Source organism: Cupressus sempervirens, chromosome 6 (assembly GCF_028749045.1).
Source record: "Cupressus sempervirens isolate cs-2001-9-10 chromosome 6, ASM2874904v1, whole genome shotgun sequence".
Lineage (NCBI taxonomy): Eukaryota > Viridiplantae > Streptophyta > Pinopsida > Cupressales > Cupressaceae > Cupressus > Cupressus sempervirens.
The window spans coordinates 426,933,369-426,960,837 of NC_143123.1; the positions used below are offsets into that span (position 1 = coordinate 426,933,369).

General features: G+C 37.2%; 1 protein-coding gene across 3 annotated transcripts in view; it reads right to left on the minus strand.

The window, feature by feature from the left end:
• LOC149552870 (uncharacterized) overlaps nucleotides 1-27,469 on the minus strand; it is a 211,737-nt gene that overhangs the window by 179,030 nt on the left and 5,238 nt on the right. For 2 of the 3 annotated variants that reach the window (XM_089788402.1, XM_089788400.1), the window contains exon 2: nucleotides 26,710-26,884. In XM_089788402.1, coding sequence (XP_089644528.1) covers nucleotides 26,710-26,845 — 136 coding nt within the window. In that variant the 5' untranslated portion in view covers nucleotides 26,846-26,884. The remainder of the gene's footprint in view (nucleotides 1-26,709; nucleotides 26,885-27,469) is intronic. The other variant, XM_089788401.1, reaches the window with a different exon arrangement.

Consider the following 27,469-nt stretch of genomic DNA (forward strand, 5'->3'; position numbering starts at 1 on the left):
ATGTTGTGATTCACGTGTTTGACCATTCATTTTGAAACGATAAATCTCATGAAAGTCGTATGTCAACTTTTTCTGTTATGCAAATATATTTTGGTCGGCGATTCAGAACCGATTTCTCTAGTGAGGTTCAATGATATCAAGTGAACAATTTATGAAATTTATAGAAGGGTTGTTAGATTATATGATTCAGTCCTTGCAATTGTGTTTTTAAAGCCAATATCATTGTTGATTGGCAACAGGGTCGTATCCGATTTTGTCAAGAATACTTAACCTTTCAACGTAAGAATCTTTTTGTTGTAGAGCTTAGATCTTTTACATTCAAGCTACAAAGAGAGAAGTACTCTACGATTATCTCTTGAATATTAATAGAGTTTTCTTTTTAGCATTTTTCTTTATATATCTCGTTATGATAGGTTCATTTTATTAATCTCTATTGGTTGCAAGATATTACGAGGTAATTGGTAAATACTTTCTTATTAATAACCGAGACCGAAAGGTCAATTTATACAAAAGGAAGAGACGATGTTTCCTTAGGAAACGATTGTAAAGAATAGAAACATTCTATTCCAGAGAAAGCAAAAAACGAAAGCAAACTAAAGCTAAAGATATTTACAAGATAACCATTAACTAATAATAGACGTCTTATCTATTATTGTAATACCCTCCCTTAATGGTTAATCTATCTAACACACCAAGCTGTCCTCTGAATTTGACAAACTTATCAGGACCAAGAGGCTTGGTGAGAATGTCTACAGTCTGATCTGAGGTAGGAACATACTGCAGATCTATAGTCCCGTCTTCAACCAGCTGTCGTATGTAATGACAATGAACATCCACATGCTTGGTTCGTTCATGGAAGACTGGATTCCGTGCTAACTTGATAACGCCTTCGTTATCAACAAACAGAGTAGTCGGTCCTACTGGTGACATCTGCATATCCCCAAGCATCCGACGAAGCCAGACAGCTTCACATCCTGCCTTAACAATCCCTCTATATTCAGCCTCTGTAGAAGAGAGAGAAACTGCCTGCTGCTTCTTGCTGGTCCATGTGACTGCACCGGATCCCAAACTGAACACATATCCAGATGTTGACTTTTTATCATCAACAGAGCCTGCCCAATCTGAATCTGTGAACCCACTAAGTTTAGGATTAGAACTCCGAGAATACAGAAGTCCATAATCAGAAGTGCCCTTCACATAACGAAGCACACGCTTTGCTGCCATCCAATGATCAGCCTTAGGAGCTGTCATAAAGTGTGAAATATAGCTGACTGTGAAGCTGATATCAGGCCTAGTAGCAGATAGGTAGATGAGGTTGCCTACTAGTTGCCTATACGTAGTATCATCAACGGAAGGAGAATCAGACTTGGTAGGTGTAGATGCAGGTTTGCAATCCTGCATTCGGAATTTGTCTAACAAGGCTCTGGCATATTTGGACTGAGAGATGAATATACCAGAAGACTGTTACCAAACTTCAACACCTAAGCAATAATGCATGAGCCCAAGGTCAGTCATATCAAAAGACTGGCATAAGTGTTGTTTGATTCCCTGAATCAAAGATGCCGAATTGTCAGTGATGATCAGATCATCCACATAGATAACCAGAAGGATGATGTCACTGTCAGTAGTCTTGATGTACAGATTTGAGTCTGAAGAACTCCTCTTGAAGCCTTGATCACTGAGGTACGTATCAATCTTGATGTACCATGCCCGAGGGGCCTGCTTCAAACCATAGAGAGCTTTTACCAATCTGAGAACCTGATGGTCTTTACCAGCAACCTTGAAACCAGGAGGCTGCGTCATGTAGACCTCTTCATGGAGATCACCATTCAGGAAAGCACTCTTTACGTCCATCTGATGGACCTTCCAGCCAAACTGTGCTGCCATGGCTAAGACTAATCTGATGGTGCTCATCTTTGCAGTAGGAGCAAAGGTCTCCTCATAATCAATGCCCTGACGCTGAGAAAAGCCCTTTGCCACTAAACGAGCTTTGTACTTATCCAAAGTACCATCTGATTTGTATTTGATTTTGTAGACCCATTTGCAGCTAATGGGTTTCTTCCCTGGGGGAAGATCAAAAAGGACCCAAGTGTTGTTCTTCAGCAGGCTCTGGTGTTCAGATTGCATGGCCTGTTCCCACTCTGGAATTCCTTTAGCCTCGGAATATGTTTGAGGTTCAAACACACTGTGAATGTTGGCCATAAGAGCAAAGTTAACAGAATCTATAGTTTTGCTCTTTTTCCGAGTAGTTCTCCCATCAATGAGCTCATCATCATGAAGATCAGCAAGTGTCTCAGCCCACCACTTAGGCCGGAGAGGAGAATGACCAACAGTAGTACTAGGAGATGCTTGATCAGCAGGATCCTAATCAAAAGAATCTGGATCAAACTCAGGTGAAGCATCTTCAAAACGAGGTGATCCTGCAGGAGAAGTCGGAGGTGGCTGTACAGGTATCACTGGCAGGACTGGAGCTGTAGGAGCTACTGGAGCCCTCCCATCAGGTGGACCTAATGGAAGCCGAACTCCAAATCATGAACCTGCATAGGCTGGTCTGCTGGATCAGGAATAGGAGAAACAGGCATGAATGGTCCTCGCTGCTCATCAAAGACTACATCGCGGCTGTATATGAGACGAGATGTCTCAACATCAATAAGGCGGTAGGCTTTGTGAAGACTGCTATATCCAGCAAGCATCAGTTTCTGACTCTTGGCATCCAACTTGGTGCGTGAAGCATCAAGGATCCAAACAAAAGCAAGAGAGCCAAAAACCTTCAGGTGACTAATTCTGGGCTTGCGACCTGACCAGGCCTCTTCCGGAGTTTTACCTTTGACCGCCACTGTGGGTGACCGGTTCAACAGATAAACTGCAGTGTTAACTGCTTCTGCCCAAAAACGCTTCGAAACATGTCTGTGTTCGAGCATGGATCGAGCCATCTCGGTGATTGTCCTGTTCCGATGTTCAACTACACTGTTCTGTTGTGGCGTGTGGGGTGTGGTGAACTGGCGTTGGATGCCATGTGTATCCAAGAAGCTGGAGAAAACATTAGAACAAAATTCCCCCCCATTGTCTGATCTAAGAGTAATAATAGATTTCCCAGACTCTTTTTCAACTAAGGGTTTAAACTTCTGAAATACAATAAATGCATCGGATTTCTTTTTAAGGAAATACACCCACATTTTTCTACTGAAATCATCTACAAACAACAGAAAATACTTGTACCCAAGAACAGAAGGAGTAGCCATAGGGCCGCAGATATCAGCATGAACAAGCTGAAGTACTTGAGAAGCTCGCCAAGAATTGCCACTGGGGAAAGGTGTGCGATGTTGCTTCCCAGCCTGACATGCGTCACAAACTCCAAGGTGTTGGGTTTGAATCTCTGGCAAACCAAGAACAAGCTCATCCCGAGCAAGTTGTGAGAGATAATGCACATTTAAGTGCCCATATCGTTGATGCCAAAGTGAGCTGATGGAAGATCGTCGTGCAGCCATAGCTAAGTCCTAAGAATCACCAGAATCAGTAAGTCTAAAAAGACCATGATCCTCAAGACCAACTGCAATAGTAGAATTAGTCGCCCGATCAGTGATGGTGCACTAATGTGAACTGAAGGTGACTGCCAAGTGTGGAGAATGTCGCAGCAACTGACTGACCGAGAGTAGATTTAGTTCCATCCCTGGAACGTAGTACACATCAAGGAATATGAGCTTCCTCCCAACAGACTGAATTTAAATGTTGCCTTTACCAACAACCATGTACTCTTCTCCACCACCAAAGATAACAGAATCTGAATAAGGCTGGTAGTCAATAAACCAATCTCTGCGGTGAGTGAAATGTCGAGAGGCACCTGAATCAATGTACCAGGCAGATGACTGTACATGATCTGCGGGTCTTTTAGCCATGAAGGCGTAAAAGGCAGATTCCGCCTGCTCAGTGTGCTCAGCACTGTTCGCTTTGAGTTGCGAACCTGATTGCTTAGACTGGGCAGCTAAGCGTTTCCGACATGCAACCTTCATGTGACCATACTTGTGGCAATAGTTGCATTGAATGTTCTTCTTTTTGGTACCATCGGATGCTGGAGCAGAAGACTTCTGCTGAGATGGTTGCTGAAACTTGCCCTTATCCTTCTGAAAGGATTTCGCAGCAAAGGCTTGCTCAGTGGAGGTGGAACTGGAGCTGCTACCGAACTGTTGTTTCCACCGATCTTGCTGAAGTAGCAAGGTGCAAAGATCAGTGAACTTTAGATCAACACCAGTAGATGTGATGTTGAGAGTCTCGATAAAATACTCATAGGAATTTGGTAAACTCCGAAGAGTGATTACCACAATATCCTCTTCCTCCATCTTGCGACCGATGGCAAGTAACTGATCACGGATTTCCTGAATCCGATTCAAGTGTGCTTGGAGCGAGGTGCGCTCATCCATGACAATAGAAAACAGAGTGTTTTTCAGAAAGAAGGCTCTGCTCTTGTCGGAAGTCTCATGAAGACCTTTTAGATGTGTCCAGATTTCGGCCGCTGTCTTGCCGGATGGAATCTGAGAAAGCTGGTCATCAGCTACAGAGAGTTTGAGAAGCATTACTGCCTCTCAATTGTTCAGATCCCATGTATCTTGATCAGGACCCGGAGAAGTCGGACGCTGCTTAACACCCAGAACAAGTTGATCGGTGTTTCGATATTCGAAGATTGCGATGATGCGCTGCTTCCAGGTTCCATAATTGCGACCATTGAATTTGGAATTATGCTCGAGCAGAATATTTGTCAGAGATGCCATGGCACGTTTTTCAATGAAAAACTGTGAAAATCTGTGAAGGCACGTTCTTCGAGGCAAAAATACGGAAGACCTAGAAGAATTAGAGAATGACCCAAAAGAGAGCTCGAAAAACCCAAAAGGAATCTGCTGTCGTTTTCTGAATCCACTGGCTCGAAAATCGAGGCACAAAAAACGAGGCACCCAAAAAAAACGGACGACAACCCAGTTGAGCTCTCGAAAAACCCACCAAGAATCCCAAAAACGCGAGTCTTCAAAAAATGGCCACGATTTCCACGCGATTTGCAGACCCGTAATTCGGGAATTTCTCCAAGCAAAAAAACCCTAGGTGGGTTTTGGAGAAATTAGCTGAAATAATTTTGGAAAAATTTAAACAAATAATTTCAAGAAGAAATTATAAATTTTTCCGAAAAAATTTAAGTATTTAGCTCTGATACCATATTACGAGGTAATTGGTAAATACTTGCTTATTAATAACAGAGACCGAAAGGTCAGTTTATACAAAAGGAAGAGACGATGTTTCCTTAGGAAACGATCGTAAAGAATAGAAACATTCTATTCCAGAGAAAGCAAAAAACGAAAGCAAACTAAAGCTAAAGATATTTACAAGATAACCATTAACTAATAATAGACGTCTTATCTATTATTGTAATACAAGATGCATCCAGAAGCAATGAGATGATGAGAGATCATATGCAAAATACATCAACATGGGGATGTTACTTGCATGGGACTGAATCAATGATACATATTTTATAAGAGGAAGATCATATACAGGAAATGATATTCCAAGGAAGACTTTTCAGCTTTAAAGGGAGGTTATGTGTCAAAGGGAGATGTCTAATTCTTTGCAAGCTTATGCGGCTGTGTAACTCCTAAAGCTCCCTGTTTGGTCAAATTGGAATCAGCTATCTTATTGTGATGATCAAAGTTGTCCCTGGTGAGAGGGAGTCTCTGTTGGGAGAGAATCTCAGTCATTCTTATACATCTTGTTAATGAGTGTAGAGAAGTTTGAGGTAAAATCCCTTGTTCCACCCTCTGCAAATAGGTACAGTGGATCCACCCTTAGTGAGTAGGCATGGTAAAAATGTATTCTTCTCTGGGAAAAGTCTATAGTGAAAACCCTTGTCCCATCCTCTGCGAGTGGGTATGGTGGACCACCCTCTCCAAGTAGGCATGGTGGAAATGCATTCTTCTCTGACAGAAGTCTAAGGTGAAAGCCCTCATTCCACCCTCTACAAGTAGGTATGGTGGAAATCATGTGTATCACTCCATGACTTTAATGTTATGCTCCTATGAATAACTATGGCGAATTATGTTATGCTGAGATAACATGTTTTAATGAGAATCTATGTGATGAGAATTTATCATTGACATCTTTGGTTGCAGCTATGTGCATCTTCCATACTAAAGATCTCTCTCTCTAATGCTAAAAGGAAATGTTGAAGGTTGCAAGTGAAATAGAGGTCTTTATCTCTGATTTTTCTATTATGTCAACAATTGGAGAAGATATTTATGATAATATTTGAGAAAATGTTATATGAAAAGACATATGTCATGCGAAGAATCATGCGTTTGGAACTTGTATTTGGAAATTGAAGAGACCTTCGGTTGTGATATGGTCTTTCAATTCTATATATATACATGATTGCCTTGTGTGATTTCGTATAGCATCAAGTGGAAAGCATGGTACTTGAACATTTATTATCAATAAAAGAGATATTTTTCTGGTGTGGCTAGGTTTTTCCTTTCAAATAGAAGGGTTTTCCCGGGATAAATTTTGTGTGTTTTGTACTTATTTTATTCTTATTTGTTTAATTATTGTTTCTCATTATTCCTGGGCTAAACATTAACAAGAATTACCTTGGAGAAAAACCATAGATCCTAACTTGACCAAAGTTCCAAAAGGGATAGCAAATGATGAAGAGATCTTCAATTCAGCTTACTATTCCTCAAATCCAATGATCTCATAGGGAGTGCATGTCAGCCTTTGACAGGTTTCAACACATTTTAGCCAACACCAATGCTTGGTTGAAGAGAGAGATATTAAGACGATAAAGATCAAAGTTGGATCAGATGACAATACACCAAAGCCAATTGGATGAAAATCTGAAATCAGGGCAGATACCAAAGAAGGTGCCTCTTCTTTTGGAACCAGGGTAATGCTCAAGGTTAGAAGGGTTGCAAGCTTACCTTTGGAGGAGATATCAGTAAAAGGAAAGGAAAATAAACATGAGAAGATACAAGTTGTTGAGACTAAGGATGGTCTTCAAGAAGAAAGTGTTCTAGGGACTCTTTCTACATCAGATACGGAGGCTGCACTCATGTCTCTCCCTTGGGCATTTGTTCCTCCTATGGATGTTCTTATGTCTCTCGTAGATACTGATGTTGATTCCTTTTCTACGATCTGTGTTCCTCCTATAGCTTCAACCGTAACTATTGCTTCTTCATCAACCGTTGAATCCCCTCTTGAAAGTCCTCATGGAAACCAAGAGAATGTCTTTGGTTCATATTCTACATATCCTAGTTTGTCAAATGTATGGGTACCTTTGCTTAATACCTTCATTATGAGTTTTGATAGATTCATTAACCACGGCCTCTCACTAGCAACCACCAACAATAACAATATTAATACAATCTCGGGTTGATCCTACACAGGCTGTAGGTGTTGTGTCTCGAGCACGTTTCCTAGATTTACCGTTGTGGTTAAGTTCAGTCACTCCTAAGAGGAAGAAACAAGAAGTCTCTCCTATGTGTTTGATTTTCAACAGCTTAAAAAATCTAAACCAAAAGCTGCTAAGAAAGCCAAGATAGCTTCCAGGGTGCTTGTGGACAAAAACAAGATGAAACGTGTTGAGGTTGTAGAACCTCTCAATGGTAAAACACCGGAAGCAATGCATATGTCTAATTATAGGTTTACAAGAGTAGATTTGGGGAAACAAACCCTTACTGGACTTCAGAATGGTGCTCAATGATTTTGTAGCCATGTTGGTTCAAGGTTATGATGAACTTTCGAAAAAGAAAGAAAAGTTCAAGGAGGAGAAAGTACAACTCATTGCATTGATTTGGAAAATTACTAAATCTTTTGAAATGTCGATCCCCTAACTTCCATTTCTGAAGAACCCATAAAATAAGTAGAAAAGGTTGGGGAGAAGACAAATGCTATCGACTCTTGGGTGGATCAGATGATGGCGCAAGGAACAAAGATGGTATAATTAGCACTCCAGGTGTTCACATATGTGAGGGCAGTGACGTCCAAGTTAAATGAATTTTTTAGAAATTTTAATCAAGAGTTGAAGTTCCTTAACAAAGCTTTGGCAATTTGGAATAAGTTTTCAGGTTTGGAGTTGGAAGTGCTATGTAAGAATGGAGTAATACCTTCCTGTGAGAAGCACATCAAGTACAAGGAGTTGCTGGAGAATAGAGGTCAAGTCATTGATTGCCTAGTTACAGGCTTGGTAGTGGCAATTGACACCTGCACTGAGAAAGAGCATAAGATAAGCGCCAAGTTTGAAGAAATATCATAAAAACTGGTAACTGATGATCAAGAACTGATTTCAGAAGACACTGCAGATTTAAAACTCCTCTTCATGATCCATCTAGAGCTTGAGATAGATCATTTCAAATTAAACTCCCTTCAAGCTCATAAATTACCGATTTTCACTTGAACATCTTCAAACTATTCTTGAAGAGAACAAGACAATAATTTCTAAATGTTGTGACACGGTCATCAAAATGACTATTGTGGTGTGTCGGATCCTAATGAAGTGGGGAAGTCAATTTGCAAGTATCAGGCGTTCATGAACAGGAACGAAGAAGATCAAGAATTGTCTTAGAGCATTCGACCATTTTTCACCTTGTTTTAGTTGTAGGATGTAATTTATTTTTGCCAAATTACATGTCAAGGTAAATTTTGTAATTGCATGTGAACATATTACATGTAAATTGTACCTTGTAATTACATCATGTTATTGAACAGATTGTCCTCCAAGAAAATGCGTGCAAATTTAACCCTGAATGCCCAAGTGAGAGGACTAATCAACACCAACAGTTGGACAGGTTATCATTGGATTGATAACCTTCCTCTGAATTTTATTGGGTACAGCTCCCCGTGTGAGATATACAACGAATTATGGATGCTTTTGACCAAAAAGCACAAAAAGTTTTCAAACATCTATCCGTAAATACAACGTAGATGCATAAATTTAATGACTGAAAAGAAAGAAAATAGAATACAACGGATTACACAAAGTTCATTTTCTATATACTGCACTACAAAAGACAAAGATCAAAGGAACAATTTCCATCCTCCTGAGGAAAAGAAGAATCACAGCTTCAAAGAGATCTTGACATCAAAATATGTTCAGAAAACAGCAACATCAGACGCACTTAAAGAAAATTGACAGTTACAAGAAGATAACCATCAGTGGAAAGTAAACTGCATAGACTCAAAGTCCTAGTTTGCAGTTATCTTTCAAACCTTCCTTCTTTAAGATGTAAAAGACAACACATATCTTATTACACACTGCATCAAATTCACTATTTAGAAGAAAATGAAAACCCTCTCCCATACATTAGATTTCGAAAATCAAATTCCCTTTAATGACCAACACAAAGTCTGGCAAAGTGAGGCTATGTTATGCTACAGCTTCAAAGTCTGCCTTCTTCTCCCTGGAGAACTGGAAAATCTCTCTATGGAAAAACTAGAACCCTCTCCCTACAGTAGCATAAAATCTCCTGCTGGAAAAGGAAAAATGGAACCCCCCTTATGTTTTGTTTTCCCCCTTTTATAGAATTCTGGAAATCTTCTTTCAATCTCTGTAATCTTCCTTTTCCGATGACATCTGTCAATTCAAATAACTAATTCTTGGATGGTAGTTGATCTTCCTTTACCTTTTTAATATCTCCAATCTCCCATAGTTGTAATGTTTTACTCCTAATCAAACATTAGGTAACAAATCTAATGACATATGTCATTAAAGTTGTGATACAATATATAACCTTTCCTATTCTGAATAGAGGCCTGGGGCATGTGGAAATATATTGTGACACAATATATAATATATTCATATTCTGATCTATGAATACGTAATATATTCATTTCCTATTAATCCTCAGGGAACTTTTGTAGCAAGATTCTTTTAATAGGAGACACCTATCACCAATGGTGTATTTTATCAAATAGCTCGCAACCTGCCTTTTCATCACATCCAATTCTACAAGCTGTGTCAAAGTCTCGGGTTTATGTTCGGCACCACGTACTCCAGAGCTTCCACTATGGATATTGCTGCATGTGTAATATGCAGATTGGCACAAATTTATGATCACACACACTTCCTTTGATGACAACAGAACACGAGCCATTTCATCTTTCGTCCTTTGTCTTGCTTCCTTGGCCTTTTCCTTTACGGCCATGATTTCCTCTTGGTGTTCTTTTTTGTATTCACCAAACCTACTATTCGCAGAATCGAATCAGTCCCTTAAGCACCATGTGCCAAGGCTTTCGTCACAAAGAATATTAAGGAGTCTCAGTTTCCTAGAAAGGTCCAATATTTCATATCCTTCAATTCCACCCCTGAGACTTGCATCAGCCAAGCCATCAAATTGGCATATTTCTTGCCTAAGCTTTTGAGCCTGTTCCCATGAATGTTTTTTTTTACTGCCTTCGTGTGATATTTCGCTCTCTTCCTCATTATCCTTTCCAATTAATGATAACAACTTCTCATGAAATTAGACAATTGATGAATACATCCCTCGCTGACCAACACAACCATGTGTCAATTCTCATAAAATGGACTCAAGAAGGCCCTTCTTTAAGTCAAGAACTCGTTCAAATGCTGAGCAAAACTCAAAGAACTACAGTACTTGCCCAACATCAGCTGCTGACTCATGGGTGCTCACAAGCTACTTCTTGTGTTCCAAGATGAAAGAATGCTATATATTTCAAAACCCAAGCCCATGTCTATCGCCTTCGTTAGTACCCTGTTTTCATTGGCATTTTATCAAACATTTCACTTGCCTTCACGCCATATGTTGTCCAACATTTGTATGTGTAAGACTTCATAGATAAGAGGGAGGATTGGGTTTGGTGCCACGGATCTCCACCATTACGATATCTTTATCAAGTTCTTCGCAGTCAACACCTTGCTCTTTTACTCTCACAATGAACAGTGCGTAGAACATAGCTTTGATTGGGATGATGAGCCGTAGATGTTCCATTAAAATTTGTGTATATTCTTGCGGGCTTTTTGCATGTGGAGGCTGAAGATGTACAATATGCAAGAGACACCTTTCACTATGACATTTATATTATGAGTCTGGAGTTACTAATGGCATTGACTTTCCATAGACTACGAACATGTCACTCTTAATGAAAGCCTCTGCCCACAAATTGTCCCACGGCTCGAATATAATTTTGTGAGGAGAAAAGATTGTTTAGACACATGGGCACCGAATGAAATTCATGTCGAATCTGCTGGAGGGTATTTTCGAGCACATGGCCCCGTGGATGGAAGAGTATTATAAACTGCAATTAACGTTCTCCAATGATGAGTTTAAACTTTATACTGTGGGAGAGCTCACGTCTTTTAATAACCCTGTCGCTCCTCATATTTGAATGCATTGTCTATTAGAACTGTTCATGCCGCGTACTCAAGCCATCATCTCCATAATTGCGGCTTGAACCATTGTATCGATTGATGAACATCTTTACCTCCTCCTTGTTTAATATGAAGTATATTCATTCTTTATATTTTCACCCTTGCATGCAAGCTTTGCCAAACCATTAAAATGAGCCTTTATATCTGAATACCGCGACCTTCAATTTGGATATTATGGGTTTGAATTCCCTTTCGAATTATTCGCATGGACTGGAAATGAATCACTAACTATATTTGAAGTCTCAGGCCGCTAGTTCAATCAGAGAAGAACCCGATGAATATGCAAGTGAATTCATTACCACTGTAGCCGCCAACCTCAAGTGGAATTACATTCAACAACGGCTATATAGGCAATATTTTTCATTAACATTTTCATTGAAGGCTCGGGCATATGAAGAATAAGCTTTTATAGAGGTATGAAGGCTGGCAGATTCCCATTGCACTGAACTTCTAACTCATTATACAATCTTTTCACAGATGCCATCGACACTGAATTCATTACTCATATGGTCTCATGTCTCCAACTAGTGTAAATGTGACCATTATATATATGCCATGTTTTGTTTCATTATTTAGGTGCCATGATATGCATAATACTGTCAACTTCCAGCTCTGACTAGGTTGGTGATTTGAAGATTGTGAGCCGTGTTTGAATTTTGTATTTGGACTTGGATCTACCTATTTAAGTTTGAACCCTCAAACGCTGTGAACTTTAGTCTTCGAGTCTTCCAACTTGTAGATCACCTGCACTTTCTTGAAACCATTGGACTGATAGAATTTGAACCTGAATTATGAATCAAGACGGAGTTCTGAACCTTTTCTAACCAATCTGCATTTTCAACTACTTCAAACCACTTTGCACCACTTTGAACTGCTTTGAACTGAGTTCTAAGTACTTCAAAGAGGTTCAAAACCTGAAACTAAAAGTTTAAAATCTGGGTCCATATGTGTACTAACACATGTAAACAGATTGCAAGTCAAGTTAAATTAGGACTGAAATTTGGAATAAGTCATAGTTAGTTGTGGAAAAAGTTCTAGTTAGTTGGATTCCTCCCGACTTTTTCTCTCAGCCCCTCACCTATATATAGGAGGGTGTTTTCTTGTAATCAACATCTTTATTTTATAAATTTATACAACTAAACTATGGTAATATTGTTATAGTAGTAGAGACTTCTGAGTTTTATCAAACAAGTTCATTTGAAAGTGAATAATAGAGCAAGTACATTTCAAACATTGTGTTGAAAGAGCATGGGTATCACTTATATTTTTACATCACATTTGTAATATCATATTGGGTTCATCGAGAAAGGTGCATGTTCGATTTGTATTATTGTAAAAGCATTCATTCTTATAGTTGTAAACTTAGTGTTACAATTTCGATGGTTAAAGTAGAAGTTAGTTATTGAAGGATAAGGAAGAATTGAGAGACTTTGTGCCTCAATTCAAAATATTTGAACTCGTTTAAAGGTGCACCACAGTTATAGTCTTTGAGCTATTTTTTGTTGCATGTTATTATTTCGTATTTAATCATTAAGAAAAGTGCAGAAGACTTTGGGTTTTTGTAACTCTCTTATTTTGATTAAGTAAAAACAGGTTCTAAAGGACCCGAAACCTTTTACAAAGGAACAAGATAACAAAAGTTGACAAACCTAGAAGAACTGTGCATCAGCACCTAAGAGCAGAACTGGCTAAAACAAGTAGCCAAAAAACAACTAGCAGGAAGAACTGGTATACTTTTGATTGTTCTTACATCTATCAAAAGATTATCAGTATTATTACTACAGTGTGTGCGTTTTAGTTAAAGGTTTTGTGTAAAGAAGTTATTAAAGTTGAGTATCAATTATGAAAAAAGAGCAATTGATCTGTTGTCCTGCCCAAACTTTAATTTCTAGTTAAGTACTTGCTGAATTAAACAGTGATAAGAACGGTGCCTCCCTATTGTTGAAAGGAGAGATTTACTCAAGAACATATTGTCCAAAATCAAGATTTTGCAAGTTGCTAAGTTACTTGCAAAATATTTAGCCACCAATTATAAATGTCAGTAATTTATCAACATATTAATTTCCCTCGTACCATAAAGAATATGACTATGAAATCTTTTTCACATTTTATGAAATACCTTTATTACTACCCCTGCAAAGATATTTGGGAACAACACTCACCTACTTCAAATAATAAACTTTCTTCTGAAAATTTCCCTAACGAGTGAGACTTCACAAGTGTGGGAACTCAAATTTTGCGAATTTGATAAACTCCATGGATTCCTGCTATAGAGAGATGTCTGAAACCACAAAACAAAGTGAAAGCCCCACCAAAACTGAAAGCTTTTTTCAGCAATGCAGGATCACTTGTGAACCCAAGCGCTCCTACATCAAAGAGTCTCCCCTTTGCTTAGAGATTCACATTTTTCATCTAAGCAACTCTATTAACTGTTCTCCTTGCAGGAATCTCCAGATTTAGATCCTCCTTTGGGTCTTTTTCTAGAACTCTACAGCTTTCTTTGGCACAACCCCCAAGTCATGCAATCCCAACATATCCAATATTGATTTCTATTGTAGTTATGCGATGGATATTTGAATATTCATCAAAGATGAAAATTAACACCTCACAAACATGGGAAAAATTTATGCATTCTAAAAAAAGGATACCCTGGACAAAACGCTAAAAAATAGAGATAGAAGAAATTAACTTTCCTGGCTTCCATATCTAAAAAAGGAAAGATAAAACTGCAAAAAGAACTTTGAAAAATATAAGAAATATGAAATCAGATGATGACCAAGGAACATCTGCAAAACATTTTGCGGGTTTACAACTTATATAAACCCATTTTATAAAGGCCTGGACAAAGTAAGGCAGATAACTCAAGAAAGAGCTGAAAAAGATAAAGGAATTTCCTTACCATGCTTCATGGAAAACTAATATAATGAAAGAAAAAAAATGTTACAATAAAGTAATTACTGTTTATATTATAGATTTCATAAAGCATTTCCATTTTTCCATTCAACAGGTTAATTTAAAAATTTATGTTTTCAAAGATACAAAGAGGGATCCAGATAATGTATTCCACTAGGCATAAGCAAAAGCCCATAAGCAAAAAGTTAACCAGCAACCACATATATAAGCGTAATGATGATTTGCATTGATCTTTCTTGATTACAAAGCCTTTGTCTGTGACCATTATTAAACTGAATATGGAAAACACCTTATCAAACACTAACCCTTGATTACAACTTCATAAATGGTCTTGAATAGTTTCTAGTATTCTCTGTATGTGGATGTCAGAATTGACTGCAAAATCTAGCACTCAACCATGGATTTTGATTGTTGCATTGCCTTCCACATTTAATTCATGCTTTGATCTACAACAGTTAGTGAGTGATTTTGTGTAGTTCAGAAGTAAGAATTTGATTCAAACATCTTAATTTGATTCCAACATCTTACGTCCAAAAGTTACCTAAGACTAGAGTCAGCAGGAGGAAACTTTTGATAGAACATGGAATCTATGGATTTATATAATTGCACACAAATCTTGTGCTAGCACTTGTCATGTATCTCGAACATTTTTTGCAGATTTGTAAACATTCTCTCATACTGGGTGATCTAAACTGGACCAGGATAGATCCCATTAAATATTTTCATTTAATCAATAGCAGAGAGTAATTAAACATGTAAGTTTTGAATGCTAGAAATAGAAGGGTTTGTGCATAAGGCTGAGTACAAGCAGAAGTCCATAAGCAAGAATTTTAACTGCAATCATAAACATAATCCTACTGATGATTGGCATTGACCTTCTCTGATTGTGGAGCCTGTAACTTACCTTTCTTCAACAAATATGGCAAATACCATGTCCTAGCCCTAATTCTTGATTATGACTTTATAAATGGTTAGTTGAAGACTGAATAGTATTCTTTGTATATAGATGCAAAAATGGACTAATCATCAAATTTAAACCCTACTTGACTATAATGTTAAAATAAAGCAACTATTCACCCATGAATGGGTGTTATGGGGTTCATCCCTCTCCCCCTTCGTCTCTTAAGGTGATTCAATGGGAAAGAGCCCAAGAAGAGTGGTGGAAGTGTAAACTTTGATGGTGCCTCTAAAGGGAATCCTAGCACTTCTGGAGTAGGCTTCATAATCAGAGAGGCAAAGGGGGATCTCATCGCTTGTGGAGGCAAACGTCTTCTAGATGGGACAAATAATGTGGCAGAAGTTGAAGCGGCTCTTTTGGCAATCAAAATCTCAAAAAAATCAGGGGTGACAAAGTTGCATGTTGAAGGTGACTCACAAATAGTTATTAATGCCATTATTAAAGGTGACATGGAAGCATGGAACCTTCACAACTACATCTCAAGAATCAATGATAAGGTGACATCCCCGGGGGAATACAAGATCTCACACATTAAAAGAAATGGGAACAAAGAGGCGGACACAATGTCAAATTGGGCATTGAACCTTAACATCCTTGAAATTGCCATGAAGAATTATTCCAATGTCAAATGGAAGGAATGAAAGTACTATAACAATTATTCGCCTACTCCTTTATCTAGCCACCTTTCCCCTCCCATTAATGCAGCATGCAGCCAACGGATGTGAGGAGTAGGCATTCCTCATAAATTAGTATGATGGATGTGACAAGTCTTAAGTGCACTCCATCACTAATCACCTTAAAAAATAGAGGTGTGTTCCCTCAAACCTACAAGCCTTTTAAGTTGAAGAGGATTTGCAGAGAAAAAAAGCTTGAGAGTTGCAAAAAATGGAAATCGCATTCACCCTCCAGTGGGAAATAACAAAATCCCTTTCATGTATATAGCAGAAGAATCTGTGTGTACATAATGTTGAAATTCACCCATCATAGACTTGCTGATGTGGCTGATTGGTTGCTTGTAGAAATATTTTACTAGTTAGAAAATTGTCGTCACATTAACACAGACATTTATTCCATGATTATGGCATGGGCTCTACAATTAGGAGACGATAAGGACATTGTCAGGCTCACGATGATGCTATTGGTTCTTGGAGATGCTTTGTTAAGGCTTAAATGAAATTTTAGATGCCTCAATTCCTACCATTGGCATAAATTTGAGCGAGAAACAAATTGGAATTGAAAAAATCCCAGGCACAATGTACACTCCATTTGTTTGGAGATTTGATGAAAGGCTAAGGCACAAATGTTTCAAGGAGGCAAGGAAAGCCTGGTACATCCTAAAACTAATAGACATGCAAAAGATAATTGACATGAACATTGTACAGATGAAATCTAGGAGGGGTGCTTTGCAGAAGATGAAGAATGGTTGTAAGAGCTGAGGAGAAGAGACAAATAAAGTTGAGGAAGACTGACTAGAAGCCAGATTAAATGAAATGCTCAGAGCAAGGATCCAGGGGTCTATCCTGCGTGCCCTCCATTGAAGCCAGGTTGTGCTTTCCTTTTCCATTGATCAACTGGAGGTGGTTTATGTGGGCTGGTGTTTGAGTTTCTATGTTGTCTCTCTATTGTTTTTAACAAAAAAATTCAAACTACTCTAGTCTCTTGGCTATTTGAAATGATTGATCAAATTGTTTTTTTAATGTACTCTTTAGGGAAGCATGTTAAACTGAAAATTTTGTTTGCAATTGGATAATAAGGTAACGGATTGTCATAGTGAACTATCTAGTAGCAGGTTAGGCTCCCTTTCATTTTGTTTATGCTTAATGGCGAATTGATAATCAGAAAGAAAAGGCAGAAAGGATGTCAATCAAAGGTATGCAGTTTTGGTTCAGTTACAGCATAGTTTTTGTGAAGAACCTTTCATGATTTTAATCCTACTCGTGTGTTGAAGTGTTAAGGCTTATTTGAACACTTTTCGTTGGTTCCTGTTGTAAATGTTGTAATTCTGTAAAAAATTAAGACCTTTGTAATGATAGCGGCAGAGCTCTGTAATTGAGTCTACAAGGTTGATTAGAGGTTAGGGTTTATTTTGGACGGACTATTCTATTACGAAATATGTTTGAGGTTCAAACACACTGTGAATGTTGGCCATAGGAGCAAAATTAACTGACTCTATCGGTTTTCTCTTTTTCCAGGCAGTTCTCCCATCAATGAGCTCATCATCACAAAGACCAGCAAGTGTCTTAGCCCGCTACTTAGGCCGATGAGGAGAATGACTAACATTAGTATCAGGAGATGCTCTATGATTAGGTTCCTCATTAGAAGAATCTGGATCAAACTCAGGTGAAGCATCTAAAAATCTGGGTGATCCTGCAGGAGAAGCTAGAGGTGTTTGTACAGGGATCACTGGTATAACTGGAGCTGCAGGAGTTGCTAGAGACCTCCCATCAAGTGGACGTAATGGAAGTCTAACTCCTAAATCATGGGCCTTCATAGGCTGATCTGTTGGATCAGGAATAGGAGAAAGAGGCATGAATGGCCCTCGTTGCTCATCAAAGACTACATCATGACTGTACAGGAGACGAGATGCCTAAGTGTCAATCAAGCGGTAGGCTTTGTGAAGACTACTGTATCTAGTAAGCATGAGTTTCTGACACTTGGTGTCCAACTTGGTGCATGATGCATCAGGGATCCAAACAAAAGCAAGAGAGCCAAAAACCTTCAGGTGACTGATTCTAGGCTTGCAACCTGACCGAGCCTCTTCCAAAGTCTTACCTTTGACCGCCATTGTGGGTGATCGGTTCAAAAGATAAACAGCACTGTTAACTGCTTCTACCCAAAACTTCTTTAGAACATGTTTATGTTCGAGCATGGAGTGAGCCATCTCGGTGATTTGTTTGTTTAGATGTTCAACTACATTGTTTTGTTGTGGTGTGGGGTGTGGTTAGCTAGCGTTTGATGCCATGAGTATCCAAGAAGCTAGAGAATTCATTAGAATAAAATTGCCCCCAATTGTCTGACCTAAGAGTAATAATAAATTTCCCAAATTCTTTTTCAACTAAAGGTTTAAACTTCTGAAATACAAGAAATGCATCAAATTTCCTTTTAAGAAAATATACCCACAATTTTCTATTGAAACCATCAACAAACAACAAAACATACTTGGACCCAAGAACAGGAGTGGCCATAGGGCTGCAGATATCGACATGAACAAGCTGAAATACATGAGAAGCTTGTCGTGAATTGCCACTGGTGAAAGGTGTGCAATGTTGTTTCCCAGCCTAGCATGTGTTGTCCTGCATTTTGTCACCACAAAATGTAGGTAACAGTACGAAACTTTTTTAACTTAGTTTCGCATTTCTCTAAGTTTACTTTGTTATTTAATTGGTTAAAATTGATCAACCAGTCTTCTCCAATTAATATAATGAATCCTTTTACTAAAGGATTTCGTCAAGTCTTTTTTGATTTTCTGTTTGTCGAGCCTATGATTTACTTTTTAGGCCTTCAAAGTCTTTTTTCTCGTTTTTTAGTGTGTGTTTGTTGGTTTTTAGTCCTTTGGTTTTGCTCAAATCATTGCTTTCAGTTTTCCCTTCGATTTGATCTATTTTAGGGCTTAATCAGAGTTGACAATCAAAAGATATGACCAATTTAGTGCCCAAAAAGTGGGCCTTTTTGATGCAACTACACGAATTAAAAATATCATGTTATATTTTTAATTTGACATTCACTTTTTGAAAAATATAAATTAAATTTACTTTATATTAAGCTTTTAAGTTACTTTATCATTTAAATTTTCACTTAAAGTAACTATAATGCACTTTATGTTATATTTTTAAGTTGAGTTTGCTTTTTAATTTTTCACTTAAGTGACTATATTAACTACATAGTTCAATTCTATTTTTGATATTTAAATCAAATGCCCTAGTAAATATTACTTATTAAAATGATATTTACATATTATATTATTAATATGATTATGTAAATATAATTTATATCCCACTTAAGTAATATTTTATCAGAATTAAATTGAAATGTGCTTGAATTAATCACTTAAGTTGTGTGCAACATGTAAATGAGGAAAATATGCAAACACACCTAAAAGGTGCATTTTTTATGCAATTGCATGTAAACTCAACTTAAATGTGTAATGACATTAAAAATTTGAGCTACATATGCTATATGCATATGCATCAAAAAAGTGAGTTTTTGCCTTAGGCTACATATGCAAGTAACTTAAACATGTCTTTACACCAAAAAGGTGTGTTTTGCACCAAAGACATATAATTGCATCCCCAATACCCGTTTTTGGGCAAAATGCATGTTTTTAAAACATGCATATGCACCTAAAAGGTGTGTTTTTGCCATGGAAGAACCCATTACATGTTTTTAAAACATGTAAAACCTCTAAAAGGTGTGTTTTTCTCTATGTTGCATTTTTAATATATGCAAACATCTCCAAAAGGTGTGTTTTGCTCTCAAACACATGCATTTGACCTTGATGAAACCGTTTTTGAAAAAACTCCATACAAGTTCTTTCTAAGAACATGTTTTTGCATAGAAATCCTGGATTTCTTCATGAGATATCTTCCAATCTTCTCCTTTAAGGACATTTTTGCAAATCTTATCCTCTCCATGCAAAAACGTTGGATCTTTTTGACAAAAACGTGTGTTTTGAGCTCCATTTGAAGTCACATTTTTAGGAAGAATGCCCAAATTTGGGCCTCCAAAATGCACGTTTTTGCCCAATAAGGAGTTGTTTTGAAGCTTTAATCATTCTAAATGATATTGGAGGGCACATTTTTGCATTCTATAGTCAAAAACGACTCATGTAATGCCCTTTTGGAATCAAGTTTTTATCAAAAACGAGTTTTTCTTTCATCTTTTGCTAAAAACGTTGGAAGTTTGAGGGATTTTAGGGCACATTTTTGGCATTGTGCATTGAAAACGCCTCATTTGTTGCCCATTACGAATTCCTCTTTGCAAGGTTGAAAAGATCCAAGTTTGTTTGAGAATTTTTCAACATTGGAGCTTCTTTCTCCTTCATTTTTGGCACACAATCATTATGTAAGTGGACATTTTCCTTCTTGCTAATTAATGTGTGCTTATCTTGCTGATTTTGTGCATGTTTTAGCTTGATGCTTTACACTTGTTGTTTTTGATGCCATGGAAAGTGCATTTTTCCTTTAAAAAAGATGAAATGGTTCATTTTCATGTTTTTTTGGTTTTTTCCCAAACTCCAAATTCGAATTTGCATGTTTAAGTAGCTTACTTGTTGATATGTTTGAGTCTTTTGCCAAAGGTACATTTTTCTTTTGAACTTGTTTTTGTGTTTTGGTTGTTTGCATTTCGATTTTTCTTCATTTTGAAGAAGTTGCAAGTTCTTTCCCAAGAACTTGATCATGTTTCATTTTACTCCACCTTCCATTTCATGCAAGAGCATCATTTCATTCTATTTCCATCTTTCCATGCTTCGCATCTCATTCTTCATATATGATTACATGTATTTTCATCCATCATCTGCACGTACATGTAATCTCATTTTCCATTTCCATTTTCACTCATCTCACTTTCTGCATCCAATCGCATGACATGATTACATGAAAAGTCTTTTACATGTAATTGCATCTCTAAAACCCATTTTTTACTAAAAAGTTACTTTTTAAAGGTCAAAAAATGTCACATGCATGTTTTCCCATGTACTTTGACTTTACCTTTCCTCAAAGACGTCTATAAAGCTCACATCACTTCAAGGCACATTGCATTCATTCCTTCCATATGCACTTACACTTCATGAGCAAAGTACATGTAATTCCATCATTCCATGTCATAAAGCATTTCATCTCAACCTTCACACACACTTACATGTAAGCTCATCCTCTATCAGCATTCACATGTCATCTCATTTTTTGTTTCTCATTACATGTTGCATATACATGTAATCCACTTTCCGTGCAATGACATCTTGAAAGCCCAAGTGACCTTTTAAAAGTAATGAGTTTTCATTTACATGCATTCCCATGCATTACACTTTCATGTCCCAAAGCATATTCATCACCCACTTCATGTTTTCTCTCTCCACCTACCACTTTCCATCCTTTACATATGCTTTCCAGCTCATTTACAGCCATCACATGTGTTTCATAAGCATCTAAAGCATACTTCAAATACCCACTCCTCATGGATTCATCATTGTTACTCAAATCCAAAGGTTTTCATGGATCTAATCTCATTGGAAGATGTTTTTGTCCTTATGTTGCGGCGCACTTTTCAAGATATGTCAGAATTTCTTCAAAGAATAGTGGCAACCTGTCAAGAAGACGTGCTTTAATTTTCAAGAAGAAATTATTTGTGTGGTCTTCACTTTCCCAATGGCAGTTTCGGAACCTAAGTTTGTCAGAGTATGTGCCAACCACTTTGCTTCGAAAAAAAAAGTTAAAGGTGCTGATGGAAAGTTATTCCAAGTTTACATCCGTACATCGTCAAGAAGGTTTCAAAATGTCAAAGATTTCAGAATGTGTCAATCTACAAAGGAGAATTCACAACAACATGAGTGAGAAAAGCTTGATCACGTCAAGTTTTCAAATGACAACGGACAATTCACCAAAGAGTCAGAGGCTATCAAACGACACAACACCATGGTTATCAAGGTGAATGCAGTGGTACAAAGTACAGGAACTCCTGATCCTATGATCATCTAGGATAGTATCGTCAAGTACAAGGGATAGTATCGTCAAGTACAAGGCCCTTCAAAACAATCCCTAGGATTGTTTCATTTCTCTTTGGTCTTTCTTCTTCTTTCATGTTTGTAATTGAAGAGCATGTATTACATGAAAATGTGTAATACTAATAACATGTAATACGATGTACATGTGTAATGACATGTAATCCAATAATTTCTCACCTGGTTTGACTGGGTCAAAGTTGGTTGAGTTGCTCCTACTTTTTCCTCCATCTTTTTCTCAACTTCGTTGCCTATATAAATGAGTGCCCCCTCATTGTAAAAATCATCTTTTGTTGTATGCAAGAAAACTTTGTCAAACTTGTGCAAGCATAACTTTGATTGTGTAGTACCAATTTGGGAGAAAAGTGAATAAAAGAAGCAATTAGATTCAAAGCTTTGACTGGAAGCAATTATGATAGAGCAAATTAGAAACTTTGACTGTAATTTGTGTCTATTATCTTTGATTCATGTTATTATTGTGTGTTCAATAATAGAGCATAGTGAGTTAAGAAGCAATCAGAGTTGAAAATTTGACTGGGAGCGATTGTGGTAATTCATAGACTAGAAGCTTTGACTATAGCTTGTATTATCATCTTTAATTCATGAAAAATAGTTAGAATTCCCTACTTCTGGGAGTCTTTATGCCCCAATGGTAGAGGTTATTCTTATAGAATAGGTTAAAACAAGACTTAGAGCCAACTAGTACATTTTCAACTAGCCTTTGAGTTAGTGTTGGTTTATCGGTATCACCGTTTACAACTTTACAATAGAAGTGTAGTTTGAGGTTTCATCTTGCCCATTACTTACTCCACGGGTAAGTGGATTCTTTCCTAAAAGCTAAGAGGAAAGAATATTAGTAACACCCCTTATAAAATCCCTCAACTTCTTACTTACCTTGAGTTGATCCAAGGAACGGTGAGAAGGGGAGCCTTCCCTTTAATGTAGGAGAGACTTGGTCTCATACGTTGTGGCCAGTCTACCTATTTTGCAACTGGATTTTACCCAAAACTATCGATTACAAAATATCCACCCAACAGCATGCATCACAAACTCCAAGCTATCGAGTCTAAATCTCTAGCAATCTGAGGACAAGCTCGTCCCGAGCAAGCTAAGAGAGATAATGCACATTTAAGTGCCATATCGCTAATGTCGAAGTGTGCTAACAGAAGACTGCTGAGCAGCCATAGCTATGTCCCGAGAATCACCAGAATTAGTAAGTCAGAAAGACCATGATCCTCAAGACCCACTGCATCAGTAGACTAAGTCATCCTATCAATAATGGTACACTGATGTGAACTGAAGGTGACATTCGACTGTGGAGAATGTCGCATCAATTGACTGACTGAGAGTAGATTTCGTTCCATCCCAGGAACGTAGTACACATTGAGGAAAATGATATTCCTCCTAGCAAATTGAATCTGAATGTTGCCTTTATCAACAAAAATGTACTCTTCTCCACCACCAAAAATAACAGAACCTAAATAAGGTTGGTAGTCAGTAAACTAGTCTCTACAATGGGTGAAATGGCAAGAGGCACTGAAATCAACATACCAGGCAGAAGACTTCACATGATCTGCAAGTCTCTTAGCCATGAAGGCGTAAACGAAAAATTCGTTCTGCTCAATATACTTTGCACTGTTCACTTTGAATTGCAAACCAAATCGCTTGGATTGTGCAGTTAAGTGTTTCCAACATTCAACCTCCATGCAACCAAAGTTGTGGCAATACTTGCATTGAATGTTCTTCTTCCGGGAGCCTTCTGAAGCTGGAGCAGAGGACTTCTGCTGAGACTTGTTTTTATCCTTTTGAAAGGATTTAGCAGCAAAGGCTTGTTCTATGGAGGTGGAATTGGAACTGCTGCCAAACTATTGTTTCCACCGATCTTGCTGAAACAGAAGTGTGCAGAGATCTATGAACTTCAGATAAACACCAGTGGAAGTAATGTTGAGAGTTTCGATAAACTGCTCATAGGACTTGGGCAAACTTTTGAGGGTTATGACCACAATGTTCTCTTCCTCCATCTTGCGTCCAATGGCAAGCAATTGATCACAAATTTTCTGAACCCTATTTAAGTGTTCTTGGAGTGATTCTCACTCATCCATGATAATAGAAAACAGAGTGTTCTTGAGAAAGAAGGCTTTGGTTCCCATATCTCGGCAGTTGTCTTGCCAGATGGAATTTGAGGGAGTTGATCATCAGCTACGAATAATTTGAGAAACATCACTACCTCTCGATTATTGAGATCCCATTTATCCTAATCAATACTAGCTGCAGTTGAACGCTTTGTAACACCTAGAACAATCTGATCAGTATTCCGATATTCAAAGATTGCTAGTATTTGTTGCTTCCATGTGCTATAATTCCGACCATTGAATTTTGAATTGCCCTCGAGCAAAATATTAGTCAAAGATGCCATGGCACATTTTCCAATGAAAAAGCGTACAAATTTGTTAAGGCACATACTTCGGGGCAAAAAAACGAAAGACCCATAAAAATTGAAGGGGTACCCAGAAGGGAGCTTGAAGAACCGAAAAAGAATATGTTCTCAATTTCCAAATCGGCTAGCACGAAAATCGAGGCACCTAAAAAATTTTGATAACCAATTAAGCTCTCAAAAAACTCACCAAGAATCTGTAATCAGAAAAAAATTGAGCCCAAAAATTAGGGTTTCGACTAGAAACGTCTTGGGCTGAAAAAACTTGAAATCAATGGCGGAAGTGCAAAAAAAACGTGTTTTCTAGGCCAAATTTGAGGCATGAGTGAACAATAGAAGGTTTAAAAACCCTAGATGCCTCCGGCAATGGTGTTTCGAGACTGCAAAAAACCTCACGAATGGAAAAAAATGACATGCATAATGTAGACGTGAGCAGATGGAAATGGAAATATATCAGATGCAAGCAGAAAAAGAGCTCATAGCAAACACAATTTTTAGTCAAACCGAGCCCTCCCAGTCATGATTGGCAAATAGTTGCCGCAATTTTAAGCTTTGAATCACGTCCAAAAATTGCAAAAAGATAGCACAAGACACATCCAAAAAAAACCACACAAAAAAAAAATAGGAAATTGTGATTTTTCTAGTTGCGATTTGCAGAGAAATTTCCAAAAAATGCATGTAGGAAATCGCGATTTGCTAGTTCGCAATTTGCAGACTTCGTATCAAAACTCTAGCCAAAACTAGGTATCATGAAGCAGATAAAATATGGAAAATATAATTTCGAAAATAAGGGCAGAATAATTTCAAGAAATTGTGATTTTCAAAAAAATTCAACCATGCTCTGATACCATAGTACGGAAGTAATTGGTAAATATTTGCTTAATATTAATAGAGACCGAGAGGTCAATATATACAAAAGAATGAAACAATGTTTCCTTAGGAAACAATCATAAAGAATAGATACTTTCTATTCTAGCTGAAAGAAAAACAAATGCTATCTACAGCCTAACTAAATATTAGAAACATTCAAATATTTACATTAGATTATAAACCATTAACTAATAATAGAAGCTATCTATTATCGTAATATGCTCAACACAATGACTACATCGTAGAATTTTCAAGTTTATTTTGATGTACTTACTTTATGTAATGTTCATACTATTTCAGTAAATCAAACGTATCACTAAGAAATAATAAATAAATAAAGCCACTATTTGTGGCCAATTTAGAAATGGATTTGATGAAATCTGGATCATCTATCAAATACTTTCTTTGTTTGCAATTCTTTTCCTTCTTATTTTAATTTTTAACATATAAACTATAGTATAATAGTAAAATCAATTCAGAATCATCTGCTTTCAAAAAGAAAGATATTGGCTGTCTATTGATTCTCCCAGAAATTCTTGTCAAGCTATGCTTAGGTTCTTGTCTTTGCAAAATAGGTTTTATGTTGTCTCAAAATTGCCTCCAACTAACCATTGCCTTACCTTCTAGATTTAACTTGTATTGTTTGATCAAGTACAGTTATTGAGTAATTTTGTAAGTTCAAAAGTAAGAATTTGACTCAAACATCTTATGTCCAAAAGTTACCCGAGGCTATGGTTAGCTCCAGGCAATTTTGAGAGAACACTGGAACCTATTTTGCAAAGACAAGAAACTAGGCATAGCTTTACAAGAATTTCTGGGAGATTCAATAGACAATCGGTATCTTTCTTTTTGAAAGCAGATGATTCTAAATTCATTTTACTATTACTCACTATAGTTTATATGTTAAAAATTAAAAAAGAAGAAAAAAATTCCAAACAAAGAAAGAATTTGATAGATGATCCAGATTTCATCAATCAAATTCTTTTTTGGCCTCAAATAGTTGCTTTAATTTAGCATTATATTCAAGCAGGGTTTAAATTTGAAGATCAGGGTTTGCTTAGAGAAAATATACCTTGCAAAGTGTAATTTGCCAACAGCTTGATAAATAATGATGTTTGCCTCTTCCTAAATGGTCAAGTTCAAATTGTACTAACCACAGATAAGCATTTTATCAGAAGTTAATTAACATTTGAAAATAACAGTTCCGTGACAGCTAAAATGGTCTGTCTTTAAAGAATTCATTATTAATCAAATTCTTAGATATGAATTACTGACATTTATAAAACTTAAAGCAGTTCAAGCCATTTGTGTATACATAACAATGTAACATTGCATACCAATAAAATTTCGGAATTCATTGCAGGAATATAAAATCATAAGAAACAGAGGATCACCTGTGGGAACATGTAGAGAAGATTTCAGAAGTTGTTCCTTCAATAGACACCTAACATTGTCCTTTTCTGCAAGTGCAGATGATGCCAATGTTTTATCCAATCTCTTACGTCCTTCAATGCAAGTTACCTTTGCCATGCTTTAAGGTCCTCAATTCTCTCCTCTCTAATGTTGATCCTTTAAAATATTTGCAAATATCACTTAAATATCTTGCAATGAGCATTTTGGGTGCTATGTAAATGTAATCTTAATTATATCAATAATGCCATTTCATAATTTGGCTTTTGCAAGTTGTGGCAGAACTATTCAACAAACGTAATATGCTTGGGAAAATGAAGTTTAAAATTTAGAAATGTCAATATAAGATTAGTTGCAGAAGGGAAGTAAGCAACAGAAGCTCAATATTGCTTCAAGCAAGTTTTTGGCACAACAACAAACTAAAATACTCTCGTCTCGCTAAAGAATCGACTGTGCTACACAGATATCTGTATGTTTGAGCTTTAGAGCGTTGGCATTTTTCTTCGCTGCCGTTGTTTATTTTTCTAGAGTTCCTCACTTTTGTGGGAAATGCAATATTAATTCTTCATTTATTTGAGATTATTTTTTTTGAACAAGTTACTAAGGTCAAGCGTACGAAAAATCTAGTTTGGAAAGCTTATTTGTACTGACAATTTGTAGTCATTTTACAGAAAAACACATTTTCAGATCTTTCAAGTATATAATTTCACGTGTAAAATAAAAATTAAGGAGTCATGAAAAAGA